This window comes from Varroa destructor, unplaced genomic scaffold, assembly GCF_002443255.2.
Source record: "Varroa destructor unplaced genomic scaffold, Vdes_3.0 BEIS01000005.1, whole genome shotgun sequence".
Lineage (NCBI taxonomy): Eukaryota > Metazoa > Arthropoda > Arachnida > Mesostigmata > Varroidae > Varroa > Varroa destructor.
Genome location: NW_019211458.1, coordinates 11,156,770 through 11,180,254, shown reverse-complemented (window position 1 = coordinate 11,180,254; position 23,485 = coordinate 11,156,770). Strand labels below are relative to the sequence as shown.

Below are 23,485 nucleotides of genomic sequence, written 5' to 3'. Positions count from 1 at the left end.
CATTTCTATACTATTACCACCCTTTGAGGGGGTGGAATATTTCGCGAAAAGTATTTCTATATTTATTTGTGTGCTAATTGTATGTGCAGTTTTTTGTATAGCAAATAGGGTCTGGCACATTATCGTGGCTAAGATCCTCCACGGATTCGCGTCAGCTGGCATAGCTATTTCAGGTGAGTAAATATACGTTAGAAACGTGTTTTTTGTTCAATGAATGTTTTTTTTTTCCGATTATAAGGTTGTGCTGATAACTGCTGGCTAGTGACCGCGAGATTGTTTCTATGTTAGAATAGTATTTCCATGAAAGAGATGACACATTGAAAGTATTGAGAAGCCGACACATTACGAATACGTCGTCTAGATGTTGCGAAGACAACCTTGAAGTTGTCGAACGCAGCGCTAGAGGTGTCTTAAGTGCCTATTTTCAATTTGAGTTGACCGTACTGTATCCAACAAAGCATGTATACGAGTAGGGTTTATTTTACGAAACGTACTGAAGTTGCAAATCTGTTCCACCATTAACGCTGGAAACCCCCTCGCAACACTAAGGGCACCTATAGAATTTCTGGGCTACTCTCTGGTAATAACAATCGTTTGTGATTGCCCCATTCACCAGTCTCATTAGTTACCAATTATTAGTTTCAATACTGCGCTAATATATTTATGTGGTTGAAGAGATCGCCACTGAGTTCATATGATACAATTTTTCATTTGTGTCATTATGTATGTTCTACATGTATTGGTCGTATTGGCGGAATAAAGTCCATCCGTCATGGCCGAGCCCCAGATTCATAAGGCCACGTTCTGTTGGGTCCAATCCAGCATTACTTAAGAAATTGTTTTACGGGACGGAATCGGTAACAAGAGGAACAACAGCGGTGAGATTCGTGTTTTATGCAAGTTCGTTCGGCCTATTTTTTTCGTAGTAAGCATCAATCTTCGCCCGTGTACTTGATGCCATGATATATTTTCATCGAAGCATCCGTTATGCATTTCGATCACAACTAGATATTGCGGATAGCATAAGTGGAGTCACATTATTCTGCCTAGGTACACGTTCGATGTCAACGACGAAAGCTTCGGCAAGGACATGTCCAGCTCCGATTTGCGAACCTTTGTTGTTGCTTGTTTACTCTGTGTAAGGACAAACGTAAATGACACCTTCGATAGCGAACTTACATGTGGTGCAAAGTTGAAAAATACGGCTATTTCAATCGTGAGCAGATCACGCATATGGGCCAGCCCCTCTTTGAAAAGCACTGGTATGGAAATTACTATCTGGTCATTGACTGTATGTACTACGAGATTAGTTTCTTTACCTCTGTCGGATTATGTACGTTAGGTAACACTGAAGTTAAAACGTTTTACAGTCGATGCTATTTTCTCTATATATGCTATGTCGCAGCATTTGCGACGCAAATACTGCGACATAGCATTATTATTAATTCTACTGGCTTTCACTCAGTGAAGGTATCTCAAGATCACCGTTTACCAACATTGTTTTGTAGGACACTACATACGATTGGCCACACATATAGAACAATATTCACTCGGCAACAGGTAACTAACAAATTACCTGATGCGCTACTGCATTTGTCAAGTGTAAAACATGTGTTGTGCGAAATAATTCGAAAATCTTGGCTTTTTTTAGGCAGACAATCCTCGATGACGATTAATTAGTTCTTATTACTTATTTTCAGCTCTAAGTTCGATCGCTGAAACGTACAGTGATGATGAAGAGCTTCGCACGAAAATTATCGGCCGCGGTATGGGTGCAGTCGCAATGGGTGTGCTTGGTACGTATTTGTGTTTCAGGCCAGCAATGAGCCTCCTAATTAATACGCATTTCTCAATTTAAACCAATTAGCTGAAGTGTATATTTTTTTCGGAGTAACTATAAATTGTAACAATTTACGACTCTCGAACTGTGCAATTTTTATGTATTACGTTGCGTCCCCGCGCCCCAATTACGTTGCTTTGATTGGTTTAGTGTATAAGCATTTTTTGCGTCAATATTAACAATTTCTACGTTCTCTAAGCTCATTATTAGTGATCTGTTCTCCTTCTTCTTCATTATTCAACACTCGAAGACGTGATAGGATTATAGGTGTAATTTTGAGAAAAACATGGATGCTTTTACTATTTACATAATGTAATCTACTATTTTAGTTTATCAAACCATCCTCCGTGACAATGATTATATCTAGGCACCCTGAGGAGCTAAAAGATCCTGGTTTCGCAGCCAATTCTAGTTACTGCTGGTTAGATAATTAATACAAAGCTTTAGTGTTTAAATTTTTATTACTATCACATGCAATACCTTGTATATGGATAGCAAAAGCAACATGAGCATAGTTTCATATCAGATTGTTGACATGATTAATAGCTTGCAGTGGGGCTATTTTGGGTCATGGTCTGAAAACGGATCACATCCGTTATATGCCGAATATCGTTAGGTCAGTGGTGACTAGAGCCCTACTTTTTGCCGAAGCATGACCCATCACACCCCGCATATATACGCTAGCTATCTAAACCATATATAATGGATCATACGTCCATGAAAACGGCGTTTCAATGTTGGCCCGAACGAAGCCAGCAAATATTCAACAATCACTGAGAGGTAGTAGCCTGCCAGCCATCGTTGGCGATCTATTTAGGACAAATAAAAGAAAACCTAAAATTAAAACGGACGATTGTTAAGGGCAAATGGTGCAAATCAGCCCTTGAAAATTTATCACTGCTTTGCTTAATAGTAAAAATACCCATGCACTTCCTGCGCACGTGCGAAGAAACTGAGTCGAAATTTACGCGGTTATCCTACAGCTACGCTCGTTCCTCTGATGAGGTTGAGACCCCCATTGTATACTCTGATCAATTGCTACCGAGCTTACCATAATGGCCCTTGCCCATCCGAATTTATCTTTAAAGGCTGAATACCAGTATTACGAAGGTTATACGACGAATCAAGCGGTTAAAATACATTACTTCTATGGTCATTAAGACTTCCGACCGTAACGGCTCCGTAATAGCCCAAGGCTAATCTCTACCTGTCTGACTTCTGCACGACGAATTTGAATACTATAAAGACTTTTCCAACTGGTTCCATACAGAAAATGCCTTTGCGAAATGTAGTCATCAACCAGTTAAGTACCAATCTAACAACTAAGTAAGTAAGTACTAGGCAAATTAGAAACCCTGAAACCAGTGCCTAGAATGTGTAGCGGTGTCTGGAAACTGGGATCTGGGATCGCCTGAAGTTCGTAATGTTTTCCGTAAGGCGATTCAAGTTGGCGTTTATCATAATTAATTTAAATTAGCTTTCGTTAGGTGTAAAACATAACTATAGGCTTTCGAAATTTGCTAGTTGAGAAGGGGCACTCTCTCCGTTTGAAGTTAGCATCGTTTCCGTCGGTAAAGGTCCGAAACTAAGCACAGACATGCGCACGTATGGCTGAATAGTTGATGCTTGAGGATAACTCTATATAATAAATTTCTGCTTGTTTCAGTGGGCTATCCATATGGCGGAATTATATATTATCTGCTGGGGAAGAACGCCGTTTTCATTGGCGTATTGATCATGATCATACCTGTGCTAAGTAAGTCTCTTGAATGCATGGATAATATAACAGCATAAAAAAGTTCAGAAAATGAATTGCAGACGCTAATAGTATTGAGCTTACTGATCTTCGCATTATTATTGACCTGGATTCCTCTGATTAACCATTAAAACATAGCTCAATCGTTCAATGACGACACGACAATACGAGAAGCATCGAACAGGTAATGCAGACGTATTGCATGCATTCAAATATGTCTTGGTATAGAAAATAGTGATCATTAGAACACAGCAGTAGAAAATGAAACAAGCTTAAATTTAACTAGTCGTACTTTAAGGTATATGTAATTCTTCCTTAGCTCAACGGAAAGCCGTCTTTGATCGAATGTATAGAAAGATATTTTTTCGCAAGGCTAACTTGCGTGTTTCGAAAACTAGCTCGCGTTTACCATACATTCATTGACAGTCACTAAAAATGAACTTCACTAGATAAACATGATATAAACTGATAAGCACACAAAACAAAGCTAACATGTGTGGCCAATTCATTTCAGCCATCACTGTGACGTCGTCTCTTGTAAATCAAGTCGACTACGAGTGTATTCAGGTTCGAAGTTTCTACGACGTTGACTTCATTGCCAATGGCCAGTTGTTTTGCTATCGTAATACTAATAAATTCCTGGCTCGTGTATCCGATTAGGGTTAAAAAAAACAAATTACTATGACTTTGAATTCGATAATTAATCTGTCCATAGTTTAGTAAGCCTTGATTTAATTTAATCCATTTCTGTCGACACGACATCATAGACATACGATTCTCTTATGATCTTATTTTATTGTACTTACTTAAAAACTCTCCTGTACTTACTTAAAAACTCTCTTCAACGCACTCGATCACGAATCCACTTCACAAGCGAAACCATGTCTATATATCAGCCCAACCTTACCTTACCTTACCTTACCTTACCTCGTTAAAGCGATATCCCTGCCTTCATTTGTCCTTACATGTAGCCACATTGTGCAACGCCTCGTTCTCAAACTACTGTATCGATTATGCATAAGTTTAACATTAACTTGTCCAATACGAATAGAAGTTGTACTTACTTTGACATTTGAGAGAGACGAACTGTAGGGAGAATGTAATGAAAAGATAAGGGGTAACGTCGAAGACTCTCGGTAGCCTGAGGCGTAGCCACTTTTATCGGGCTACTGCCAGCTACGAAGCGCAATTTACATTTCTGCTCCATTAAATTTCGCTCGAAAGCTGGACTCTTTGATATAGAGAAGGCATTAAAGGCGGAGGGTGTAACGGTAGCGATGATTGAAGCATTATGCGGTCCTTTATTCAGCCAGGTCCGAGAGGCAAATCTTGCAACAACGGTCGAACAACAAACGCCCGCTTCACTGCATGGAGAAAGGTCGTCGTTTCTGTTCGTTACCGTCTCGACCAACACAGATCAAAGGAGAATACTTCAGATTTGGACTGAGTCCGGATTCGTTATAAGTCGGTTGTAGTACTATATATCTATAGTGCCTACTATATCTAGCCTATAGTGGTATCGATTTTGTTCAGTACGTGTTCGATTTCAGGCTGTAAAAGTAGACAGAGAGGGACAACCTAAGATCAAAAAACGTTCTTGTAGGATCTCAAGTTCCTGCAGAGACAGTATATCGCTATGTATGGTAAAATTGGGCAGGCAGTTGTATCTTGTCAGATATGGTCCATTGCAAAAAGGCTATGTAGGATATTAAAGTAAATTTTCTTCTGTGTGGCTGCTGTTTTACTTGTTGGTGTTTAATTACGTGCGCCTTTTGAACGTATCTAATTGTAACCGGCCGTATAAGCAATGCGACACTCCACAAACCTGTCTAATTATTTCTAGTTATTTTTTAAAACAGGTAAAATATACGTACGTTTATGTGTTGTTGATCATAGTATCATACTTAATTTATCCTGCCAGTGCTAACAACAATATGTTAGCAAGTAATTACGTAGATAGCATCTAAAGGGAACACGTTTCAGTATCATTATTTATGCGCACGTTACAAGACTGATTCTGCTTAATAGCATACGAGAACGACAATTGAGATAAAGGAGTACTGATATTGCTCATGCGTCGCTGTGGGCTTACCGCGCCGTTTGGCCCTACAGTAAACATATTTGAAAATAAATTTATATAGTAGCTCCCCTTAAGGGTCTCTGAGACAATCAATATTGTTAAAGCAATGATCCCATAGTGAACGTCCCAAGCACTTCTTACTCCTTGCAAAAGTCTCCTCTTGCAAAGTCAGCCCGCGTCACCATACCTCTTTGTTTCGGCGTACCACAACATCACGACATAAACCGAACATGCTAGATGGAATGCAAAGCGTTAGTTTATGTAGAATGGAGGAGTTCCTTACCTTGGGTAAGGCCTTGTTTACGTAAAAATAATTATTAAGGGTAAAATCCCAGTAGTAGCTGTGAACTTAGGGATGAATGCGAAGCTTCAGTGAAAGCAAAATCTGACTTAACTTATACCTCAGACATGTTTATTTCAATTGAAAAAAAAAAAAAAATCTAGGAATTCACGAATCTAGAAATTAACGAAGATACCGAATCATTATTATTTAAAAAGAACACTGCGCAAAACACCGTTTTAGATACTTAAGAAGCTGGTTGAACTCCAGGCCTGGCAATGGCACAATAGAGCTCTAGCCGATTCAAAGCATAATTGCCAGTCGAAACGACTCACTTCTTTTAAACAAACACTCTTTGTTTCGTATATTCTTTTTTATAATTTTTTTCTAAAAGCAAAAGTTTGTTCCGCATGAAATTATCTTAAAATAGAAGTTCGCTTCTGTAGGCGGGTCCGATAGTTCTATGTGTGTCACTTCATAGAATAGCGGTCTGTCTCGACACACTAACAAAGACTTGCTGAGAAAATCAACGCCGAGGTGAATTAAAAAGAACATATTAATAAAGGAAAATACTGTTCTTTAATATCAAACAACATAACTGCATTGCATATTTGACATTTGATAACTATTTTACACATGTATGCACATCTTCACAAACATATGCTTTTTTTTTCGAAAGAACCGGGACTTTTTCCCGTAAAAGACAATGCTTATGGTATGGTACGGACTGATGTTGAGTAAATTACGATTAAAAAATGTAATCAAACTAAGTTGGCCCCTTACTTACTACCAGTGAGATTATACTGCACATACACCACTATGATTTCTAACGACAAGGACACGTTTTCTCTGCACTTCGTTCTTCGTTAATGATAAATAAGGTGGTCGTCCCCTACACGAACTAAATACTAAATTAGATCTTTGTTAGTTAACAGATAGCAATACAGTTACCACTTACATGGAACTTGACTTGTTGCTTTTTACTTATAAAGACAGCTTCTGGCAAAGTTTCTCATGCGCCTTCTCTGAAATTCAAATTCGGCGCTTGTTGATCCTAGCCACATGAGTAGATTATTCTTTTATTCTTTCGGCTGTCATATGACGCACTCAGAATAGGATATTTCCTAGAAAAATTGAGAAATTTTTCTAGGAAATATCCTAGAAAATTTTAGGGTTTTGATTTCCATTCTATAACTCGCCATATTAACGCCCCCAAAAAACACGGCAGCATAGGCAGGAAGTCAGGCATCAACCTTATTATTTATTTGTTGAATAGCCCACTTAAGTCTCTGCCGGTATCCCTATCATCAGCGTTATCGGCGTAAACCTTATGCATGTTAAGACCAAATCAATACTTTTAGCTATGCAGGACATTAGCAAGGTAAGAACAGATGGAATAATTAAAAACGCAGAAAACGCAAAGAAATTATTTATAGGAATTCAGCTACGTAGCCTGTATTCACTGGGGCCATTTTGATGAATGGTTTGATGTCTTCTGTTGGTTTTGATATCCCAGGCTTATGAGCAAACACGCGAAAAAAAAATGTAGGACAAGCGCAAAAAATATTCAAGCTTAACGAAGTAGAGAACCGCGGTTGTTGCAAATAAGGCTACTCGAATCTTAGAGACAGGTGTTCTGTCTATTTTGTTTTGGCAGTTTGCTTATGGTTTCAACATATGTGCATAAGTTCCGAGATTCAAAGAGTTCAAAGATAAAGTTAAACAATCCAGTATATAGTCACGCCATGTTCTAGCTTACATCAAATTCATTATAACGAATGGTCAGGAATATGGTTTAAGAAAACAATACATTTCATCCGCCAGCGCTATTATCGTAGAAACAAAGATGTTAATTTTATATTTCAACATATGGATCTAGTGAGAAATGGTTGTTCAGAAATATACCGATACGTTTTCTATTTGAGGGATGAATATTTGTCGAAAAAAAAAAACGAGAATTGGTCATATCCAGTTCTGAATAGACCATCGTGCCGACGCTTTCACTTTCGGGTTTGTCCAGTATTTGCGAATTATGCTGTTGTAACCCAACTTTCACAACGTAAATATCATTGCAATGAGCCTACATAGAATCATCGTCTAAAGCTTTTGCTAATTGGATGCGTATGTGCACAAACTACGTACATGCGATACGTGTCTTTGCATCTTAGCGATGTTCTTTTTCGGTACAGGCTTCGTATTACGTTCTGCTATTATAATCTCTCGATCCCAGACGCCAGTTCGTCGTGCAAATATAGTCCATTTATTTTTTCTGGCTGCCGTAAACATATACTCCCTTTATGTACGTACAATAGCATAGCCCACCGCGAAGGCTCTTTGTACCACATGTCGCATCCGTGTACCTCAGATGTAAGTGGGTTTACCGGAAAGACGTTTACTATTTCCCCCTACCAATCGAATCATCAGCTTAAAGACATATATGCACGAATATGCTGCGACGTATGCACGGGCATATATAGCTGTTTAGTTCTTGGACGTCGTTTTTTGCGGTCCTGAGTGGCTTTCATGTTTGTTGATATGGCCCAATCAGCAAGTTGGATGAACTTTTATGGCCAGATATCGCGGCAGAGATCGTTAGACAACGAATGTGGATGCAAAAAAACCTAGATACGTTCTAAAATGTCAACGTATCTAGCAACTATAGGAATTGCTAGCCAGCAAAATTTTCCCATGTGCCATGCATTTGCAATAAATGTTAATCGTTTCATGCAATTGTTATTTTCAACAGTAGACTGTTTGCTTACAACACAATTGCTCGTATTTATGAGCATGCTGGGACTTTTTTCATAAAACATAGATAGAACATCATAACAATTTTATTCTGGTATACAACAATTGCTTTGTTCACTACAGTTGATCGATTTTCGGGCAGCAGGCCTGCGTTGTGATGATGAAAAAAAAAGCAAGCAGTACTATTAACTGCAATCAGACGTGCTTAGTAACAACGAGGTCAGTTTGTAATATAATTAGCTAGCACACAGTAGATACTACGAAAGTATTAAAGAAATGTGTATAGATATAATCCTTTCGTGACCTTTGACGTGACTGAAAGAAGAAATCAGGCAAACGTTTGCCGTGAAGACGAAAGAAACCTTCCATTTTGATCATGCGTATGTCTTGTAACTTCACATGCAATTAGAAAAAAAAAACGATGATTTTTGAAATCATTTATGGCAGCCAAGCGAAGTTCACCATACTGAGAACGATTATCTTATAAAAAAGCAACGTCAACATACAAGCCAATACAAGCGTTAACGTAACATATACAATTTGTCAACCAGGCGGAAAAAGAAAGCGATGTCAACGTTCATCTCATTACGCAAATGCTGACTGAACCGGCCGTGATCATTGCAACAGGTATATTTGCACGATATATTCATTTGTATTAGGACTAATTATAGTATGACTGTGCTACTGAATTTACTGTGGTATCTATGTTTTTCTACCTTGTAGCCGCGGGGCATGGATAACTGAGACAGGGACAATAAAAGGGGCCACAACGTAAACATTAAGAAGCATTAAACATCGCTTCATTGAAAAGCTATTGCTACAAATAAGTAGGAGGCTATCTCGTTTCAACTATGATATTCTATTTTCGGTATTTCGACGTATGCTTTGTAGTGTGTTGGTTATGAATCACCTTATAGAACAAACACGCTAGCTCTCACAAGATCGCAACTACCATTCAAAACTCCGTCAACCTTACCTTTTGAACTTGCAATTAAGTTAGTCGAAGGCAGCATTAGGTTCTCAGTCTTGAAGAACTGACATCGTGAACAATGCAAGCCTTTGGTACAACGGATTCTCTTTGTTGATTAATGTTTTTCTACATTAATCGGCCGAAGGGGCTCACAGTACTGCAATGACTGCGACTGTGTGTACTAGTAATGGTGGTCATGACACATGAAGATTTGCTCCATAGGCTTTTTATGATCACGCTGAACCAGTTCGTTGCAATGCCTAGAGGCCGTTATAATTGGGTTCGCTTTCAGCTCACGGGGGGGAGAGAATTGTAAATACACGTGCCATTACTAAATAGGTCTTCATACATTGAGGAATAAAGAATGAGTCGGAGCAGTAAAATGACTCTCTGCTAAAAAGCTGCCAATCTTCATGTGTACTTATTAAATAGAGCCAATTACAATAAACCGTTATTGGGTTATGCTCCGAACATAACATGTAACCCTTAGTGTTTGCCAATAACGAGCATAAAGCATTCGGTGTTGTTTCGTAGAGTATGTCCTGTCAATCCCCTGGATTGTTCAGCTGACGACTGAGGCGGTAGCCGGGCTGGTACCAAGCGATTTAGAATTTGGACGTTATAGAAAATATTGTTTGGTGATTCCTCAGACAATTAGCCGCCTATCTATACATGGAGGATGACAGCTGCTACCTAAATGCATCAGGCCACTAAAAGCCTACCTTGAAAAGGAGAGATGTCTTCCATGAAAGAAACTACATGCTTACGATGCTGGAGAGTCATGCAGAGATTGCTTCAATACCAAGCCGAACGCACATTTCACGGACTCCATAGTACATGAGACTCCAGACGCCGGAGCTGCAACGCCACCCAGGCCGACAGCCAATTAAGGAACGAAAACTCACATCAAACTTTTTAGCTTTGATTCTTTGTCAACTTTTTAGCTTTGATTCTTTGTCAGAAGAAAATAAACAACTATACTAAACATTAGATTTATATTTCTAACAAACCGTAATACGTTTCAGATAGAGCAAATGGGAATTGAAAGGCGAGAGACGTTTAGATTTAGCCTAAATTAGTTGCACGTAATGCGCAGACTCAATGCGCAGAAACCATGACTTTCTGTTAGAAAGTCATTGTTTCCACTATTCCTCCAAAACCAAAACGCTTCACGAGCCATATCTAACATACGTGATTAGCAAGTCCAGTAAAAACGAAAATATCTAGTATTATCGCAGCTCGAAATTGGCCATAGGCAAACTTGGTTTTACGCCAGGGACCAGCCGGCTGAACTGATATTTAACAGCAATATTATCCGCAAAAAAAAACCAGCGTACCGCAAATATATTTGAGCTGCACAAGCTTTTCTGTCTGCACGGTATTCTTTCAGGAAAAGGCAACTGAATTTTCCACCAGGTAATAGCTAATAGGTAATTGTTTGTGGACGCAGAAGCAATATATATAATATATGAGGCGGATCATTCTCTTCGTCATAGCGGGCATGTGTTAATTACCTATTCTGGTACGAGAAGGAAGCCATTTTTTCGAGAACAAAAGAGCAGACTTGCCATAGCGAAGCGTGCACCGGTTTGAAGACGTCAGCTATTATCAAATATGTTCGGGTTGAACGAGGTGATAACGAGATGATAGCCGAGTTTGGATCTCACGAAAAAAATCCAATTTAAATAGTCCACTTTACTATGACACTATATTAATTTGGTTATCGTTGAAGGCGCTAAACTTTTAAGTTGCACATTGATAAGACAAACTACCCTCTTTGCGTCATTAAATTTCTGCTTCTCTTTCTCCCTTTCGCTCTGAGACTTCTCGATTACTGAAAGGGTAGCTGAAACGCTTTCACTGAAATCGGGTAATCGATGATTGCCTCCACACCTTTATGAAGTTCGTTCTTGTTGTAGAGTTCACTTCGACCTCTGTTTCTTCTTGCTTCATGTTAGGAGTACTAGAATCAGGACTACTAGGAGTGCTCTGCTCGGGAAATCTTCCCTTTGAATAAATTTCTGACAATTAAAAATTTCTAACAAGAATGGCAAAAAAGCAGCATTCTACATTCTGGTTTCATTGCCAAAAACTGAAGAAAAGCTCGTTTAAAGCTTTCCAGATGACCGGTATAAATAATACATACGATGGGCGTAAAACTGTCTATAAATTCAAAGCATTGACAGAAGACTTGAACAAATAGTAAATATTTTATATACAGACGGGGAAAGCTGTGTATCATTGACTAAGCAAGCCACTCGTCATTAGAACTACAGCTTTTTGCTGTTAATGAATGATGCTTTATGAGGTAACCCGGGCCTGGCGCCTGCAGAAGCTGCATGTACATACATACAACGTTCATATTTTGGTTCTGCGACTCATTTTATAGGTGCCACACTTTTGTCATCTGCTTCAATCGCAATTCTGGAGCCGACTCTCCCAGTATTACTCGGCCATACGTTTAAAACTCCTCGATGGAAAATTGGTAACTATATATGGTTTAGCAATCACTGCCTTCTTTTGTTTAGTTATCGAATTGATACCCAAGTTAGCTTCCGACAAATTGCCAGGCATTGACAAGTCACAAATTAACAGGAAATGCTTGAACCACTATCGTATAATAGAGAAATTGCTCTGTTTTGAAAAAACAGAGCAATGAAACCGCAGTACAGGTAGTTAATTCGAAGATTAGTGTAGCGTACTTAATTTCATGCCGATAATTACTTATGAGGTATTTCGTTAACAGCAGTATTCGAAGTACATAGAACCCTGAAACCGTCAATATTTTCATACGCGTTTCAGTGCGCATATTTGTATATTGTATTTTTTTTTTCGCGTTTTTTTATGCCCTCGATTCCTGCTCATATATGGCGTGTCTACATGGAACGAACGTAATTTAGTGCGTCGATTCAACTTATTTATGCGTAAACGAAAATATGTAATGCATAAGATATTTTTTATATTTGTGAATTGCAGAGTGAATAGACGCCCAAAAATATAGGACTAATGTCATAAATATTTTAATTACAGGTACAGTATTTCTCCCTGACAGCGCCGGCTACTTCATTGGAACGTGTTTCTTCACTACGGTGACTCGCTATCAATCCAAGTTAGACAAATTTATTACTGATAACTTTCTTACAATAGAAAAGAATTCGTAAGGTCGCTATGTAAAGTTTAATTTATTACATCGTTCACGGCGATCTCGCGAATAGATTCATTGAAAAAAATTGATTGAGAAAGAAAAGCATTGAAAAGAATAATCGAAAAATGTCTCCATGCGCGAAGCCAACAGGCACGCGAAATTTCTATGGTATATATTCTAAGGATTGTCCTGTAATGTATCGCATCGCATTTCCTTATCCTACTTAAAACGTCAATAGAAAGTTTGTTGATTGTTTGTAAATAGGATGTTTGTCCTTCTAATGCAAAATGCGGAGCACTCTTGACTTCGTGAATGTTTAATTCGAAAATAATAACTATTGATTAGTATTTCATCAAAAGCATGGCTAAGGTACTATATTGTTTAACGAAGTAAATCCATTACGTTGTCAAGGAAACTTCGGCCTTTGTTTATTCGAAGGCTTTGTCATAATTTTTTTCCTGATTATTAAATTTACCATTTTTTCAAGTTAAGAAGTCTTGTGCGGTGGCAGTGTTTTCAATGCTTATTTGTCTTGCACCGAGAAGCTGCCGAAATAGTTTTGGACTAGCAAATTTTGTTGGACGAGAGTTTAACATCTCAAAGTACCGCTCGAAACTGCTTCGTCACGCTTAGATATGGCATTTTCAGCTTCAAAAGCACGAAGACCGCCCTGAGCCTCTATTTTTTTTGGGAGCAATTTAACCACTTCTTTGACAAGTGTATACTGTGGTTTGTTAAAAAATGTGGTAAACTAATGGCCGGCGATACTGCTCGTACATATATTTAAGAACGCATGGGAACGAACGGATGGAAGTTGCCGTGGATACAAGTCATTTCTACACCAGGAAGAGGGTTTGTGCGAAATTCGACTGTACTTTAGCTACGTTTCTGACGACTCAAAATAGATTTACCTACGCGAGGTAAAAACACTCACGGATAAGCCCTTGCGTCGTACTGATTACCGCAACTGAGGCGTGCGAGACTTCCCAGGGCGGGTGAAATTCAATTTCCCACACTCCTTTTGAAGAAATGTTCGCGATGACGCTTAAAACTAACTAAGAGAGGCTTTTAGCTGCAATATTGGCCGATACAGTACAGGCGGAAGAGAACGTACTCTGTTTCATAGATTTCGCTTTTATTCTTAAGCTCTACTATCTCTTATATAGTAGCATACCTGTTTTACGGATGAATTGCGTGCGAAGTAAGCATTTGGCTTTTTTCAAATACAAATCGGTTCAACGGTGGCACGCACGCGGTACTATCTCGGACATTATGGTCCATTTTTTCCTTGCAAAGGCTAGGTGTTGCCTGGAATGCATCGATTACCGCTAAATGATTTGTTGATGCAAAGAGCTCTCTTAAACTGGGCTAGCGACATTAAATAGTAGCCAATTGCAAAAGCCTATTGCAGAAGAATGGTGTACAGCTCCAGAAAACATTTTCTATGAGAATTATACTTTCAATATGTAATCAGTTGGTTGCAGATGAATCGTTTTAACACTGATATGCCGAGAATCTGTGCACTGAGATGACCAAAGTGGTTTTTTCTGACTTGAACAGAGTTTTGTCAGTGGTTTTCCACAGGATTTTGTCAGACGGCTGCTGCAAAAACATCTTAAGGATGTTAGAAGATGGTTTTTCTAGAGCTGCACCCTCATTAATGGTTCATGGACTTAGATCGAAACAGAATGTATTGAAAAACTTAGCCTTGCCCAATAACCGCTTCTATATTCATCCTTTAGGTGGATATGCCATCCAACGGGTAGGTGTTTGATGTAGCGAAGGAGCCATATAATGACGAGCTCAAAACTTCGATGAATTATAACAGAATCTAGCTCACCTATTACCGACCTAGCGATTAGTGGCATGCGCTTTGACTAAATGCCGTATTTTGTTTTTTTTTTGCCAGCGGCAAAAGTCTCGGCGAGGCAGGTCTTCATCATACCTTTTTTTTTTATTATTTATTATATAAGTGCGGTGATGTTGTGACGGTAAGCGGCGAAATAGCGGACACGATGCACTTTCCTAATGAGATCGCCATTGAATGGTACAGCGGGCCACCACCTGATCGATATGATGAATCACATTTAGCATTGAACTTCGGACTTCCTACTAGCTTGTGCCATAGTACCGGCTTTGGGATTTCTAGAAATGACTATATACTTTAATTACTGTTGATACAAAATGAAACAACTTCCTCCTGTTCCTCCTGCGGTGTAGATAGCAACTACATTCCGTTATCATAAATCTATTTAGGAATCTAACTCACTGGCGACCGAACATGTCTTAGAAATATCGAAAAAAAAAGTGGCTTCATCTGTAATCAGATAATGCTTCGAAGCGCTTCTCTACGTTTTTTCTATCGGAAGCAGAACTTATTTTGTAATGAACTCGACGCAAGCTTAGTGTCTCAATAAAGCCTGCTGAGGCGCAATAGGAAGCCTTAAGATGATGCCTTATAGAAACAAAACAATCATGCAGTATAAAGTGTTATTCAGATCTGCGATATTTTTTACAAATTATGATAAGCACGGGTCTATATGCTTACTAATGATCAATAAGATCAATGCAGGTGTTGTGTCTGCTTGTCGATCATAGAACTGCATTTTTTTGCGTACGATTCAAGTAGACGCTGCTGCCAAGCAACAAATTAACACAACTAACGTCGAAAGCACTGATATCCATAATTCAGACCTGATGATATGAGATGTACGATCATCGTTTAACTAAACAATTTTCTAGTTTTTTCTAATGGCTCACCAACTGTAGCCCAGAGTCATCCGGGTCTTGCCGGTCAAGCAGAGACATGTACACAGTCCAACCTAGACTAGCGCTCAACATTGACCCATCATTTACCCTCTCTAACGTTTACATACGGCTACACATATCTAAAACCTCGTAGAAGCCATTGTTAAGTTGGTAAGAAACTTCTCGCAATTACTTGCCAATACTTGCCTGAAATTGACGAAAGTCTCCTGGCTTCGATGTTGTAAATGTCTGTTTTCCTCGCTAGGAGATGCTCTAACCTATCATATCGCCGAAAATAAGAACCGCACAACTGGTCATGTTCAAACCATGTTTTTCTTTAAATTTTGCAGAGCTTTCTCTATGTTTCTATCTCTACTGGGAATTGGAACGGCACTCTCTTTTGTAAGTTCCTATAATCGATATTATCAAATGAACTGAGGTTACCAACCACACATTTGAATCTATAAAAGCCTTTCTCTTGAAGGCTGGCACAGTGATTAATTATACAGGGCACTTACGTCTCAAAATTTCTCGAAGTTGTGATTCCAAAAACGATCTTTTCTGTTACCGCATACTATTGTATCAGTACCGTTCAGATTTTCGGATACTGACAATGCTACAACTGCTCCATTTCACAGATAGCTCACGTGTCTGCTTTAGGACAACTAGTCGTGCCTCACTTTGTTATTGGCCTTGCCATAGGTAAGTAAAACATTAGCAATCAAGACGTCCATTCTTTTATACTTCTTAATATAAACTAATAATATTTACTGTCTATAATCGCTTCAATCACTAATAATAATTTCTATAATCGCTAAAAGCATGTTAATCTTATTACCTTCTTATATATATAGATCTTATTATATCATTAACAGGATGAAATGGATTCGGTTTAGCATCGTATTGTTTAGTTATTTACAATCAAAATCTGGAATAATTAATAGATTTCAATCGAACTATTTACTGCTAAGTAATACGTATTTTATAATGTTTGCTAACAAGTGACTCCTGTCAAGTGAGACTTTCTCCAATTATTTAACAATTCCCAGTGTGCAATAGTGATTCCGTAGGAACTGGATGTATGTTGTTTTTTTTTTCTAAAAATAATAATATCCTAAAGGAGCTACACAACTAATAGACGACTACATCCCGTCATAAGTAATTCGTTTTGAGATAGATTATTTAGGAAAGCATGGATTAGGTCACTGCATCAAATAAGGGAGAGCACACTGGATCGGACAGAAAATTTTGGGAGCAGTGCCGTTAGTAATTGTAGATTTTTCTTTGAAAAGGGTTCGACTTGTTTTTTTCTCTCATTTATAGTTGTTAACTGTTTATTCACTACAAACTGTAGCTATTTATATTTAATGTTAAGTCATATCAGGAGTTTTCACGAGAATAAGTTCCGACAGCCGGCTTGATGTACAGAGCTCTTTTGGAAGCTTTAATGAATGAATGAATGCTTGACTGCTCGGTTCAGGTAAGTCAGCCATAAGTTTTTAGCCTCACGGCCGTTGACGCATCGGTGTACAGGGAGGAGCGAGCTGATAGCGAATCTATTGGCTGGCATTCATCGACAAAGCAACATCACAGAACCCACTGCTATCCATCCCCAACTTCTCTACCTCCTGTATACTATTTTAGCTTTTGATCACACAGCATTCGTATCTTTGCTAGTGGCCGCATCTGTCACGAAGCCAAGCTAATATAAGGTATGAAATATACTTACAAGGCTCAGGTCTTTTGGATGTAGCTCAGGCGTCTGGCTCATCTACAGCTTCATGTGGCAACTAGGATCACTCATTGTCCTATTCAGCTTCTCTACGAATACTGCTCTCTCAAAACACCTTCTAGGTTTAGTTTTGTCATTTTAAAGGTCTTCATGATGGCAGCGTATAGTGTAGCCTGAACTTGATTTTGAGATGATGTACAAGTGTTCACACAAAAAGGACAATCATGGCAGGTGGTGCTTTGTTGATAAATCAACCTGCAGTAGGTAGATCGTTAGCTTAGTCATTTCGCAATTACTAAGGCGTGTCCCACGTTTGATTGCAGGCTGTACCGATGTGTCAGTCCTTTCGCTGTTAGCCTCATTTGGAGACATTTGGTATCATGAAAGATGCTACTCGATGATCTACGCTTTAAACCAAGCCGCAGTCTGCGCTGCGTATGCACTTGGTAATATAATAGATAGTAATTTATATTCTATTCGGTAAAAATAGACATAGGGGATAAGGCGAAGCTTAAAAGTATTCTGCCTATCAGCAGAGAATAAAACTTACCAACGAAGCTTTCAGAACAAATGTGGGTTACGTACATTGTGTGCTGCGTCGAAATACTTATATTGGCATATTTATAGAATATATCAATCACAAAGCAATCCTTTTATGCTAGTAACAAATGTATGTGTCCCATGTGAGTTCTTTATAAATACAATTTATAGGATCGGGCAATTCGGATGCATATCTAAAGCTCTAGATCGTCGATATTGGACATCAAATGTCAGATACGATAGACTTCAGCTTTTATAATTTATTGATTAGTATATGTCTTTGTGTCCGCACAGGTCCAGCATGGGCGGGCCTCACAATTTGTCCTTTCGGATTTCGCACTTCAATCATTGCTTTAGCCCTGTTGAATATCGCATATGCACCATTCACCTTAACTTTACGGCCTCTAGAAAGAGCTCTTACACGGGTAAGTTGTGTAACAATTCTATTCGTACGCTGGAACCTTAGAAGTAGGTTAACCGTTTGAAGAAGATAGTTTACGACGTTACTACATAACAAGTGGCAGACATTTTATATTCCAGGTTGACTCTACAAACTCATTTAATCCAAGTATACTACCTAGAGCAAAATTTTCGACGATTTTCGTCGCAACTGACCTGCCGTGGTTGTTCCAATATTACCTTTTAATAGCATTTGTTTTGTGGTGCATACTCTTTTCTAACTCTAGCCATCTCGTGTCTCGAACGAAACGAATAAGCCCAAAACATTTGAGCGACACAAATGATCCGACAGGTCTGCTGTTTCAAAGCCCTAAAAACCAACATTTGTCTACGGCAGTCATAGCAACATACAGGCGGCTTATGCGGTCACAAATATTAAATCGCTTCGAGAAGTATAGAATATCAACAATTTCCATTTTGAACAATTCTTTCCATACCGTCGTTGTTCCCTGTAGAGCATTTGTGCTGCCGGCCCAAGGGCGAGAAGGTATTCGGCTGGTCCTTGCGCTAACTTTTCAAAGCAACTATCTGTCAGGTAGTGTTCATTACGACCCTTGCAAAGCAGGAAAGAGAGAGAGAGAGAGGGGGGCATGAAAAGCCGAGCGAAGGCCGCATGTGACGTAGCCTTTGTGTCTTTTACTAGCAAGGCACAGTTCCATACGTTTCGCAAAAATAGCCTACTTCAATTGCTCCTTCTCAACTCAGGCCAAGCTTACCAATTAACTAAAAAAGTTATCTGTTCAGAACTTCTTCTGTTCAGGTCGGTACTTATTGGTTCCATCTGTTCGAAATTAGGTTGAGTTCACTCGGTCCACCCGCTTCCACCACTGGATGGCCCAGCACTTATTTAAGCCGAAGGCAATGAGATGCTTCGGATGCTGGAAGGTTATTGACACTGTCTTAGGTATGGCTTTAGCAAATACTTCCTTTCTAGTCTTAGTCACAAAATGACCTGGATATCAAAGGCACGCATATATTAATATGTATACAAATATATCTGTTCATGGCCATATTCATAGACTAATGTCAGTCGCGGAGCATAAGATGTCGGCGAACAAGACGGTGGCTATACGACTGTGTACGCTTCACGTATAGCATTCTGAGATTGAAGTGACGTTATTCCTTCAGCGACGATGTAGTTAAAAAAAAAAAAAAAAAAGCACTAAGTGGTTTTTGCGGAACTGAAGTGCTAGATTTTTTGATCTATCGATTTTATAATGCGACCTGGTGAACTCTGGCTCGAATCATGTTTTCAAAGGAGCTACCAGTCGATGATCCTTGCTGATGAAAAAATGCCATCGATACGAACGCGTGAAATTTGTGCCCGTATTTGCGTATACCATATTTTCTTTGTCTCTAATTATACGATGTCGAAAACGAACGAACCGGGTGCTTTCATAGATTACTTACTCCCAGGACAGTATCTGTAGCGGTTTATATGGTCCTCACCAGTAACTATTTATACGGTGATTGATGTTAGATAACTAGATGAAGCGCTATATGCTTCCGTATGAAAACGTTTTTTGCTAGAAGCGAAAGTTCGATGCAATTTTCATTTATCTTGCTTGTTATTATACCAAACGGTGATAGAGCTCTTCATTCAAACATTCTGACGATACCATCGTTCTCTTACACTCGTAACAACGGTGGCCGACATCTACGGAATCGCTGCATCAGAAACTTGTTGTTGGTATTACAACCAATTGTAAGTTATGCGCTATAAGCGGGTGACAATTGATGCGAACAAGTTAGAAAAAAAAATTATCTAACAGAAAAGTACTCCAAATACTGGAGTAGCTACAACATTCAAAACAAAATAAGGGCAAAAAGATAATATTTTACTCTGGTATCTAAGTAGGGCATCATTACTCTTATTGACTTCACAGTAAAACGAAGATGTTCTTTGTTAAGCTACACAATATGGGGCTGGAGATAAATGAAAAAGATATTTCCCATAATAGTACCTCTATGATTGTTGGCTAAAAGTAATTTAGACGTCGTGCAACATTAGTCGAAGGTATGATACAGACGTTTTAGAGCTGCCTCTTAATTTCTTTTGTGTGCCGACTAAAAACTTGGCATATCTGGGGAATTTCAGGTTAAATAATTGAGTGTATTATTGCACAGTTCAAATATACAAAAGAAACTTTCAAGTGAATATTTCCTAATTTTTTAGAATTTTAATCACTACTGCTAGTTATTTTAAAGCCGTTTATTGATCGACTGTATTATAAGTATTATAGAATACTTAGTCATAGGATTAAGTTAAGTACGAAAAAGTTGACGGAAATATTTTAACCTTAGCTTTTTTTCATTACTTTCCTATTTTTAGATTCTAAAACGTGCAAAAATACGATGGCCAAATGTTTATAATGAGCAAAGATAGTTTCTCTATGTTTTTCTATCATCCAGTAACCGTTATCTATTTCGCACAGCGAATTCTTTCGTTAAGAATAGACAAGAGGAAACGTTCCAGCTATATAGCACAGTATGCACTCGGTCCCTATTTCTGGACGTAAACCGCTGTTCATTCTACATATCCGTTTGATCTCTAATCTATATAGAACTTACATGCTATTACTTACGTTTGTCTGATCTAGCGCGTCACCGCACCTCCACTCTACGGAGACGTAATTCCTGTAACGGATAAATGGATTAGAGATATACAAGGATTATGTGGATCGCATATGGATGCATTTAACGTGACAGCATTTAGGATAGCGATAGAAGCAAAGATATAATCCATGGCAGTATTTTGAGCCGATTTGCATCACTAACGTAAACTTCCGTCTCTCTTTTTAGGTACATGCCAAAATGGCTGACTCGAAAGATCAGAGCTAGAACAGTGAGCTAAGCACACAAGTTGAGACTGCCTAAAGAAAGAGTATTTGTCAAAAGTTAATTTCATTACTATACAATCTTTTAGCTTCGAAACCAATGTTAGGCAGTACACGACTCTTCTAGTGTCACTTATCTACAACCCTCCTACTTATGCTTCGTTCAAAACCAAGATCTCAAACTTTTCTGCAAATTCCGATGTTTATACAAGAATACTATGTGGAACTTTAATGATTATTGTCACATATAATTTTACCAATGCCGTTTATAGCCGTGTCTAGTTATTTACGTATCCGAACCTTTCTGTTTACCCCCCTTCCCCCAGTAAAGACTATTTGTTTGATTAAATAAAGCAATTTAATTTCATCTCACTCATCAAGTAAAGTGCATTTACTTGACTGATCTATTTCTCTACGAAATGCATGCTCCAGAGTGGATATTTGGGAGTAATAGACGGTGCTGAAAGATATTCCCTGGGCCTGCTGGTTCATAGAGCGAACCAATGGGGCCCTTGCGCTGCATACGTATATGAAGCTCCGAAGTACTCCTTTAGATTTCCTCTCGTTTTTGCCTTTCCTATCGAATGGGATTTTCGTAAAGCAGCGTTTTCCTTTGGCTTGTCAGAGTCTTCCCGCCCGAAATTAATGAATCAGACGGAGCATGCATGGCAGCAGCAGTGGTCGTTATGGGACGTCACGGCCAGATTTAGAAGCTTCGAGCCTGTCAGCTTTAATGAACCGAGGTTCATTTCACCGGAGTTTGCCGCCTAAGTTGCCGCCAGGTTTTCGCTTTTGTCGAAGATTTTAGTTTAACATTATTATACGTGTATAATATGCTCCCATTAGGAACGTACGGAACTCGTCAGTTGTTGTTTACCACAAACAATATTAAATAAATGGATAATGCAGCGCGAAAACAATAAACGAATGGGAACAAAGGTCATACAGTTTTATTTATACATATTTTTGATTCACCACAAAAAACAGTATGCAGAATTTGTGTTCCCAGTCAATTTCCCAGCTTCGAAACATTCGAAGCCCTATTAAGGGTATATGAATTCAAAATTTGTGTGTTAGGTGTTTTTAAATGCAGATTTGTCATTCGGCGTAATTTCAATTGATCTCGATAGCGATTAGGTTTAGATTAGAAAAGAAAAAGGAAACAAAAGACGTCGAAATCCTTTCACTTATTTCAATTTGCAATTCAAAATTTTCCAATCTTTTTCCTTTAAATTGATATTTTTCAAGATATATGGTATTCCGTGCTTATGCTTGATCACTGTTATTTCTAAGTGTAATATCTTGAAATGCTCCAAAAATTCAGATAATCATGCCTAATTTATCTTTTTGACATAAATATATTTTATGTTTCTCTTTAGTAACTACTCTCATACCAAACTCGATCGTAATTCTCGTAAGGTTTACTGCAAACCGTCAGAAACATCGATTCGTTGACACCTTTGCATACTTTTTAGAGCATCGAATATTTATCGAACTATTTATATTTTTGGCTAATTTTAAAATTCATTACGAAAGCATTTTATGCAGATTTAGCGCTAATAGGTTTCAGCCGTAATGCTTAGCGTGTAAACGCTGGCCAAAGGACAATGAGAAGAGAGGCCACAATTTCCAAGAGATGGTAGGCACCTCGATGTGCAGCTGGCTCAGCACGGACGGAGTCAAGTTAAGCCGTAATGATAAACATTTCTTTGAGGCAATAAAAACACTCAAGTTTGTAATTAAGCTGTGTGCAGTTTTTGTGAGTATGTGTCTTTTTTGGATCCAGTTGAATATTAAATTGATATAGAACAAATATTTCAGGTTCATGATGTTTACAGCTGGTCTAAATAAGTAGTCATGCTAAGCCGGAAGTGGTTTTGTAATAAAATTTTAATAACAGCTATGGGGTGTGGTTCAGTTTAGGTATGTGATACAAAACGGTATGAATGGAAAAAAAAATAGAAAAATTTATTACAAAGCCTAGAAAAGGGAATGTTAAAGAAGGTATTTAATTATTGAGAGTGTGGTGTATGTATCTAGCTATGTATAGCTTCAGGCGATAGCGAGCACGTTTAATAGCGGCTTTGTTCAGACTCTCTAGTTAGTCGAATAGCGAATAATATGTATACATGTATGGCTGTATGTGTCGCAAATGTATATAAAGGGTTTTTACTTCACGGACAGCCTTCGCGATTTAAGGGTTTCGGACAATGACAAATTGGTCCTATTAGATCGTTAGTCTTTCCTTTTTATCCCATCCCCACAGTTCGATCTATCAGTTAGGCAAGACTGTCCGTCGGCGAACAAATCCTCTTCACGGATACAGCCTTCATAGGAAGCAGACACAAGA

General features: G+C 38.6%; 1 protein-coding gene and 1 long non-coding RNA gene across 4 annotated transcripts in view; one reads left to right on the top strand and one right to left on the bottom strand.

The window, feature by feature from the left end:
• LOC111251254 (synaptic vesicular amine transporter-like) overlaps nt 1-22,100 on the top strand; it is a 33,763-nt gene extending 11,663 nt beyond the window's left edge. The window contains exons 5-16 of the mRNA XM_022807668.2: nt 90-173; nt 1,701-1,796; nt 3,507-3,596; nt 4,111-4,163; nt 9,256-9,331; nt 12,064-12,159; nt 12,705-12,783; nt 15,918-15,969; nt 16,206-16,269; nt 17,623-17,745; nt 18,134-18,264; nt 21,101-22,100. Of these exons, the coding sequence (XP_022663403.2) occupies nt 90-173; nt 1,701-1,796; nt 3,507-3,596; nt 4,111-4,163; nt 9,256-9,331; nt 12,064-12,159; nt 12,705-12,783; nt 15,918-15,969; nt 16,206-16,269; nt 17,623-17,745; nt 18,134-18,264; nt 21,101-21,139 (983 nt within the window). The 3' untranslated portion in view covers nt 21,140-22,100. The remainder of the gene's footprint in view (nt 1-89; nt 174-1,700; nt 1,797-3,506; nt 3,597-4,110; nt 4,164-9,255; nt 9,332-12,063; nt 12,160-12,704; nt 12,784-15,917; nt 15,970-16,205; nt 16,270-17,622; nt 17,746-18,133; nt 18,265-21,100) is intronic.
• LOC111251256 (uncharacterized) lies at nt 519-16,519 on the bottom strand. 3 transcript variants are annotated; one of them, XR_015329503.1, is made up of 6 exons: nt 16,086-16,519; nt 15,775-15,845; nt 14,765-14,883; nt 13,994-14,127; nt 4,661-4,960; nt 519-1,134 (listed from the first exon to the last, which is right to left on the bottom strand). It is a non-coding gene; the product is annotated as an uncharacterized LOC111251256 (long non-coding RNA). The 3 variants fall into 3 exon arrangements; XR_015329504.1 differs by lacking the exon at nt 4,661-4,960 and adding an exon at nt 10,397-10,532 and having other exon boundaries at nt 520-1,134; nt 16,086-16,512; XR_002673690.2 differs by lacking the exon at nt 15,775-15,845 and having other exon boundaries at nt 16,086-16,517.
• Nucleotides 22,101-23,485: the final 1,385 nt, after the last annotated feature.